The 8,975-nt window shown below is 53.4% G+C and overlaps 1 protein-coding gene; it reads right to left on the reverse strand.

The window, feature by feature from the left end:
* Nucleotides 1-504: 504 nt before the first annotated feature.
* On the reverse strand, nt 505-4,339 carry CHC_T00004557001 (hypothetical protein). XM_005716011.1 is given in 2 exon segments: nt 505-2,176; nt 2,177-4,339. The coding sequence occupies 1 exon segment, from the start codon at nt 4,337-4,339 to the stop codon at nt 2,177-2,179; it is 2,163 nt and encodes a 720-aa protein (XP_005716068.1). The 3' UTR covers nt 505-2,176.
* Between the last annotated feature and the right edge of the window lie 4,636 nt (nt 4,340-8,975).

The following is an 8,975-nucleotide window of genomic DNA, read 5'->3' on the forward strand; positions in this document are numbered from 1 at the left end:
CTTTGTTAGTGCCAGCTCTGATATAGTGCTACCCTTCTGCGGGTGGCACGAATTTTGAGCCAAAAACGAAGGGTCTCCAGAGAGGCAAGGCAGTTGGATGGACGTACTGCCCGAGAGCCGCTGCCGCTGCGGAAAGATCTTATGTAGTTGCTTAGTAAGCACTGCTTACTAGAATAGAGACTGGCGGAAAAAGGCAGGGTCGATGATGCTATTGGACATCTGCAAAAGTGTAGGCTCGCATTTATGGCTGCGAATAATGAGGAAGTTATTGCGACGGCTCGGCAGCTACTCATTTAATAACAGAAATGCTTGATTAAACTTGAGTCTGTAGTGAAGATGCTAAGTATGAGTGATGGCGTCCTGCGAGCGGTCTTTCTGAGCAGTGATGCAAGGAAGTGGCTCTGCAAAAAAGCCGTAAATCTCATTATCTTACAGTGCCTGGTTCGATATAGTGCCGTTTTCGGCCCACTGACACAGAGTGGCACTATATCGCGACCCCCCCCCTGTACAGTATATACTTTCCTCTTTACATGGACAAATGTTACTGAGCTCCCACACAACAGTGTAGAATTCTCTATCCTACAGTAGTGCACTTCGCGTGGCTTCCCTATTCATCCGGAAACTCCAAATAATTTGTCTTCGCTGCTAGCCTCGACGCCACGTTAATCAGAAACCAAAGCAGCCACCGCGGTAAAAAACGCAGCACACCCACCGTAGCCTTGTTCCACAAGCCTGGCGTAATTCTTTCCTTTCCGTTGTAAAGGCCTTGTAAAGTTTCCCGGACGCATACCTTCGCAGTCATCCCAGGAATCCCCAGCTTATCCATGTCCAAGTCGACCATCGCATCTTCAACCATCTCCGTATCTACCCGTCCAGGCTCCAAACATAGCACGTCTACCCCCCTCGGCTGCAACTCATACCGGATAACGGACGCGAATGTACTCACGTATGTCTTCGAGCTGGAATACGTTGCAGACCATGGCACGCCACCGGCGACTACTGAGCTCACGAATATCATCCCGCCTCTTTTGTTCCGTCCCATTTTCAGACCAAATGCGTGCGTAAGAAGCGTCACTGCAGTCACGTTAACCGCCGTCACCGCCAAATTTCGTTCCTCCGTGGTGCGGAAAAATGACCCGTTCATCGCCACCCCTGCATTGTTCACCAGAAGCCCTACATGCAGATCTTCCGTCTCACAAATCACAGACCTCACTCCCGCCTCTGTCGATAGATCCGCCTGAATAGATTTCACCTGGATAGGGTACTGCTCCATTAGCGTCCGTGCTGTCGCTTCTAAACGGTCCACTCGTCGAGCCACCAGGATGAGGGAGAGTCCGGCGGCAGCGAGCTGTTGCGCAAACTCGGCACCAATCCCGGAGGAAGCGCCGGTTATGACCGCCCACAACCCATATCTGTTGAGGAAGTCGACTGGAAGCGTTTCGGAAGATTCCATACCACCTCGCTATTGCAATAGTCGTTCTCCTTTCAGTCTTCCCTAGCTGAGTCAATGGAAGTGACGAGATGGAGAAAAGAAGGCGGTGGAGTGCGGATGCGTGATGCACTTGCGAGCCTTGGACCGACATTTCATTAAGAACAATCCTTATGCGTACCGACCTGTGGTTCGTGAGATTGGGGATGGCCAACTTTCCATCCAAAACTAACCTGTCTGAGATGAATTTCGTAATTACAGTACTTTCATTGGAGATAATTTCAGGCTGTTGAACTGCGCAGCACAGACGTTCAGCGCATCCAAAGGATCAAGTCATCGCATCGACTTTCTCCTGGAGCCTTATTACAGTTCTTTCGCGCACCTTGATGCACAGGGGTATCACATCACAGCAGGAGTTTTTTTTTCTTTCTCCAATGACGATTAACTACATATCCGAAAATATCTTGACGCGAAAGAAGGCCTGGCATCGTTCGGGATACGAAGCTGTCTTTGCTCTTGGTGTGGTGACAACAAAACTCATAGTTAAAGCGGGGAGCTGGTCGTGGGTGGGTCTTAAAACATCGGTTGGACGACATGTTCACTGCGCGTGCTCTTGGGACGCCACTATCCAAATCTTCATCAAAATCTGTCGAAGGCCAATATGAAGCTCTGCAGATCGCGCCTGCTCGGCGCCACTTTCGAGGCAAAGTGCTAGTTAGATGGGGCAAGACACCGGCCGACGTCGCCTTAATTAGCTGCATCTCGCGGTGCTGCTTGTCGCAGTCCCTCAATGCCACGGAGAAACAACTTGTCGATAGTCTTTTTGTCAAGAGCTGGAATTTCTCCAAGCGTTTCCAAAGCCCAAGCGTTCGCTTGTTTCACTAGTCCCAAGCGGTCCCATCCAATCCTCCGCCTGGAAATTCTGTAATATGTTAGCCAAGACTGATATGCCCTAATTTTAGCTTCTGCTTGCACATTCTTCACCTTGTCTGCCCACTCGCCAGTTGCAGAATGCTCTAAATTTTCAACTTCCAGCATATCTCCAACCATTCTCATGGCCTCGGCAGTCTCATCCTCCAACAGGAACAGCTTGGAACAGTGACCTTCTCCAGAGTTGTCGACTAGCGCAATCCGGCGTAGATACTGTTCTGTGCTACCAGGTAAACCTACTTGCAAGACGGTATCAATGGGAGGGAGCAATGTCTCACGGGCAAGGGTATCAGAGGAGAAGACCACGGCTTTGTCTTCGCCGTAAAACGTATCCAGGAAAGAATTTTTCTTTGACGGCGGGGTCCTCCCGTGGATGTCGAGAATGTCGAAACCGCTGCCATTGAACACAAGAGCGTAGTATTGCGCAAGTCGTGCCGTCGGGAAAAATACAATCATCTTATGCTTCCCTTCTCTTTCTTTGTGTACCTGAAGCGCGGCTGCTAAGCTTGCACACTGTCCACCCGCGTTTGACGATATGCAAAATTGCTTGCAATGACTTGTCTTAACAGTACTTTCCAGCTCTTCCTTCTGCAATAGCTGCACAGGTGAAGACGCTACTCCCCACTCAATAGTGTCTACTTTTTCAGCACCTCGCAGCACCATATTAACCATCTTCTCCGTCTCACCTTCCGGTTTACGAAGCGAAATCACAACATTCTTCCGATGATCACTGATCCTCAGTACCTTAAATACCTTTCTCAGCTCCTTCTCACATCCCGTACCCAGAATCCTATCCGGATCCGACACAACCAGAAACCGGACCCGCCCCAGCCACGGCCGACCATGAGCTGAGTTACAAAAGTCGGCCGCAAGTGCTCTTGGCGTGGCAACTACAACGACGGACTTGAGCGCTGAGTTGGCGTTCATAGCTGGGTGTCCCCATGAATCGCCACCTCCCCCTGCCGCAAGGATCACGGCGCTCCCCCTTGCGTCCATCGAAATTTCGGCGGCAGCTCGGCGCGCCTCCGACCGAGTTGCCGCCAAGACGAGCGCGTGCTCGGACAGCTCTCGCGCGGAGAGCGCGGCGGAGAGCTTGCCGGGTAGGCCGGGGCCAAGTATCAGGGTGTCGCGTCGCGAGCGCAGCGCTTTTCGCACCATCTCGGCTGGGCCTCCGCGACCGCGGCGCACGTTGTCTTGTAGACGGGGGGACTGGGGGGTCGGATCTTCCGATCTGGCACGGTTTGGATGCTTGCCTCTTTTCTTTGTCGGGGGCACTCTCCCTTGTGGGGGTGTCCGGCGTGTTGTTTTATGAGAATCGCCTAACCTGGGTTTGGGATCGCCAGATGGGGGTTTGTTTGGCTGTCGCCTTGCGGATGGAGTTGTTGTCGTCTGCGAGGTTGTGCGAGGGTCGGTGCCTTGAAGTTCAGGCGAACTAGACCGAGGATGCTCCGATTTATTTCGATTTGCACGTCCTCTTGGGGCTTGATTCCTGGCGTGCGGAGGCGCCCGAGCCCCTCTTCCTTCTCGCGGAGGATGGGAGTCAGGCGTCAAATCCCGGGGTGGCGCGTTCCGCTTCGGTTGGCTTCTCGGCGTTTGATTTCGTACCTGTAAATTACCCGGCCGGCTATTCGGTCGAGGGCGATGGGCAGAGCGCGAAGGCTCCTCCCCTCGCTCTCCGTGGTTGTCTCGATTTCTTGACGTTTGATTCCGCGTTTGCAAATTGCGCGGAGGCGCATTCGCGCGAGGTCGATATGTAGACCGAGAGTTGACCCCTGCTTGTTCACCAGCGGTGTGTTGATTTGTGTTTGGTCGGGTGTCTTTGACGAGCGAGGGATTTGCCGGCTGTGGCGGCGGGCTAGGGCGGCGCGAACATGCGACGATAGACTGGCGGCTGGGGCTGCAACGTGGCGACTGGAAATCGAAGCGGCGCAGAGGGTGAATGGAGGTGAAGTTGGGCACGGGCACGAAGGCTTTCTCCATGTCAGGGAGAAAAGGGAAGGAGGGGATGGGGCGGTTGCAATTGGGGAGATGTTGAGACTGTGCTCGTCTGTTTGAGGGCTCTACGAGACCAGCGTAAGATGAATGGTTTCTGACGACAGCGATTGCAATCTCGACGCGTGTTTCGGTCGGATCTCTGGTAGTACAGTGTTTCCAATGTGGCCACGTTGATCACGATGGACTAGAACTGGATCAGTGATCCGGAGCTCACCGAGTCATTCCGTTGCTCCAGGCCTACGGCGAGAATGAAGTACAGTACCAAGGGTCCTGCACGTTGAACAAGTGTCATACATATACAGTAGAATTCGTGGGCACGCATGATAAAGGATAAGAGACTTTTTTGTTACGTACCACTCTTATTTTGGATTTTTGTTACGTACCACTTTTTATGAGCCCCTTTTCCTAGGAGCGCTACGTGTAGAGTGATGAAGAGGTGAAGAGAGCGTCGTCGGAATGAGTTTGATCAAAGGGAGCACGTTCCCTGACAAGCACAGCATCTTGATGGCATCCTTAGCCCCGTGCGCCAACCGTGGCCCGATCTCACAAGGTAAAAAACTCAGACTCTGGGCGCCTGCGTATTCAGTGCCCCTCCCAGGAGTGCTCATACACTGTCAACGCCGAACTAGACCGCAGGGCAAACAACGGCTTGGAAAGTGGGAAAACTCAATCTCACTCACTCCTGCGACGCTATAAAGGGAAAACGTAAGCGCAAGCCCCTAGCCCAACACGCTCTGCCAGTGTTTGATCTACGCGAGCGGCATACGAACGTCCCAGAGGCTGCACACTGGAATCATCTGGACACAAAGTGGGCATCGACTGTTTTTCATCATGCAACACTTGAACGCCAGTATGTTGTTGCTGCTGCCCTTGCCTCTCAAGTAAACATTAACGTGGATTTGCAGATTCTGCCTATTGCCAGACAGGTGAGCGCGTGGAGAGTTCCGAGTCAGGCAGGTCGACCGAAGAAACGGCGGAAACAGGGGGTCGCAGCTCTTCAACGAAAGTCGCGTTGCTCTGCTTGTGGTCAAGTTGTGTACTACGCTAAGATTTGCGAAGCCCCAGATCTGGGGTTAGGCGTAACAAAAATTTCAAAATAAAAGTGGTACGTAACAAAAATTGTCTAAAGATAAAGCTTTACCCTCATGTCCCACCCAAATGTGATTCTCTAAAGCCCATCCTGTGGTACCTATACCATCGGCTCCCCCTGAAAGTTAGATAAAATAAACATCAACATGATAAAGTTACTCTGTGATGAAGTGCTTTCATGTGGGCACGCACGGCCAAGTCTGGTAAGAAGTACAATGAACACACTGTAAGTACGGGCGAGAAGCAAAGCGTTACAGAAGGAAACGCCGTTAGATGGGGCCAAACGAAGGCTGCAAAGTTGAGGACGGGGCTGCAAAGTTGAGGACGGGTTTGTCACATGCAATGAGAAATGATCACGTTTGGAGGTTGCTGTTAAAAGTTAGTCTTGGTCACGAGCATCGCTGCTTGCATCCACTGCGCGCGCAGCCATAAATGTGTGAATCACGGACTGTGCTCGACGCGGATGACTGGTGACCGGCAGTAAATGCCACAGTAATGCGTGGATAAACTTTGTGGTCCATCACCGCGTACGATTTATGAAGCGTACCTTAGGTACCCTTCGAAGGGTAGTGTACCCTTAGTACAACGCCAAACAAGCTGTTGCAATCTGTCATCGCATTCCGAGTGTCTGGTCAAGACTACCGCTTCAGGACCCATACCGTCCTGTACCCTCCTCGATAGGAGGGCCTGAGTTGATGGTGCGGTGTCATGACTGGGCTGCGAAAAGGGTGGCAAAACTGCTTTTCTGAGGAAGGTGACCAAACCGCCTTCTTCGCCTGGCATGCCTCGGATAGTCCACGTCGGCGAGCCATATACTTGTAACAAGTAACGAGGACTTGCCCAGTCCGCGTGCTGCATTACATCCATACTTCCTTCGTGGCCTTCATGCAAGGGTAGGTAGGCTGCTACGCCATTTTAGCGTGCTGCTATGCGTAGTACTGTACTGCACTGTATACTGTATTGTAGTGCGTGTGCCGCTTGACGACAAGTGAACACGTACTGAAGCAACATCCAAGCCCAATTGCTCTTGTAGACATACATATGAAATACATGGGTTCCATATGAACGATATTTGTGCTGTTGTGTGTATGTAACATATGTTTGCTCATGCACATAGATGTGTACTGCATATGTTCAGTATTCATAAACTGTACAAAATCAACTCACGCGCTACATCTGTAAATATGTGCGGGCAGCTTGTTGACTACATATTTATGTGCAAGAGTCCATACACAGTACACACTGTATGTATAGTACCACATACATATTGTACAGTACGGTACTGTATGTGTAAAAGCGATGTTCAGTTTGTACATTATCATCACGGTATGCACATGTGCTGAAATCGGCACTCTCAAGAGGGATCAGGTCTGCGTGATGAAAATTGTATAACATGCTGTGTTGCAGTTTACTATTTTTCAACAAAAGAAAGAAGAGTGCAGACGCACCTCCGCCGTTACCGCAGGGCAGTCCGTTAATAGACAAGCAGTAAAAGTTTAGAAACCAGTGTCAATTCAGGTCGTGCCCACGTGCGGCCGGCGGGAGGCCAGGGGAGCGAAGAGTTTTTTCGAGGCGGCGAATGTGACGAATGAATTTGTGTGGCGGTCGGGCGGGGAGGCTGCTCTCGTTGTGTCTTGCGCTTCGAGGATCAAGAAGGAGACGGATAGGGAATGCACGAATTTGGGAAGAAAGTGAATTAAAAATAAACGCTGGAGCGGTTTCCGTATGTCGCGAAGAAGTACAGCGCAGTATGCCGCTCTCGCGACAGTACGTGGCGCTTTTTGTCGTACCTGTCCCGCATCTCCGGCGGGCGTTACTAACCTAGCAACATTTCTCGTCCTATCGTTACCCGGATCTCCTGCTGCAGCCGTGACGGAAGCCGGCGGCGAAAACCCTTCAGCGATGGTTCTGCTTCGCTTCCCATCGCGCCCGGCCTCAGCCCCCCCTCCAGCGTGCAGGGATCGCTTTGTTTACAACGGCTGTCACTCGTTTACACCTTGCGCCTGCTTCGCTTGCTACTGTACCTACCAGCTGGCTACGTGGTACGACCCCGGACTCTCCCGACACATCTCTCCCCCCCACCGTTGCAAAGCCCCCAAACATCGAATTCCCCCGCCCACCACGCGTCCCCGATCTACGCTAAGCGCTCCTTGCTTCCATTTTCTCCCTCATCCGCGGCCTATATAAACCAATCTCGGTAACTACACCTACCTTCCGCCCCTCCGCCCTCCCAAACCCCACCTTTTTTACCTTCCCCCCCCCCCCCTTTTCCCCCCCCCCCCCCCCCCCCCCCGCACCATCCCACGATGAGAACTTTCACCCTCTGCCTCCTCGCGCTGCTCCTCGTGCAGGCCGCCGTGGCCATGCCGCGCCGCTACAGGCAGTGCGCGAAGGCGTGCCGGTTCACCCTCTGCCGGCCGTCGCGCGTGTCGCTCGGCAAGCCGTTCGACAAGGCGCAGACGTCGGCGATCTGCCTGCGCGGGCGGCGCGTGGGCATCGTCAACTCGGGCGAGGCGCTCGTGCGCACGCGCAAGTCGTACGTGCCCGTGTCCAAGATCTCGCCGCGCGGGCTCAAGCAGAACTACTCGCCCCACTTCTTCAAGACGTTCGCGCTCGACATGGGCCGCGGCAACTCCTCCGGCATCGGGCATGAGACGCCGCAGCAGAACCAAGACCGCTTCCTCAACAATAGGTGCGTCGCGCTTCCGGTGAATGAGTATCAGGTCATCAGGGGCAGGGGCAACAGGACCGTTGTCATTGATAACAAGCGCACCAACAGGAAGAAGCCGCTTAGGAACTGCGTCAGCTTCGTCGTTAGGGCCGTGCGCCGTATCTAATTGGACGTAGGGTTTCGGTTTTCGGAGCGCGTGTGTCGCGCGGGAATGGTGCTGCGTAGTCTTCGAGTAGCGACGGTATCATTAGCTCACAATAAACCTCATTACGTTGTTCTTTGAGATAATGTTGCGTTTAGGGGGGCGATCAGGTGCATTTTGGGGGCAACAGGCGGGTGAAATCGGCATCATATCTACAACGTCTACAAATCCCCACCGAATACGATACGTAGAATACTTTCCATACGCGGTAGAGTACGTTGAGATCTGTAGGGTAGCTGTTACCGTTGTGGAAAGAGTAGGCGAGAAGGCCACCTCTCCCTTCACACGTGTCATCGCTGTACACATGTGCCTCTCCATGGCGTCACGTCGCGCACGCAGCGTTTCGAGGATAAGCCGCCAGAGTGCGCACGTGTGCACGTGTATGGCGTGTGCGGGTGAGCATGTGCTCCTGCGGACGCACGACCCTCCATCGCCTGCCTTGTGCGGTGCTCATAAACCGCTGCGGCATGCCCCGGGTCTTCTCTCCGCTTCGCCGCGCCCTACCCCGCCGCGCCAAGTGTCCCGCGCCCAACTCCAGCCCGCCTCCCGCCCAATCGCACGCCACCCTCACATCGCCCATCGCCCATCCCATTTGCTCGCCCATCCCGCTTCGGAGCCTTGCACCCTCCCGCTCTCACCTTCCCCCCCCCCCCCCCCCC

Source organism: Chondrus crispus, genomic scaffold, assembly GCF_000350225.1.
Source record: "Chondrus crispus Stackhouse genomic scaffold, scaffold_236, whole genome shotgun sequence".
NCBI classification, from domain to species: Eukaryota; Rhodophyta; class Florideophyceae; order Gigartinales; family Gigartinaceae; genus Chondrus; species Chondrus crispus.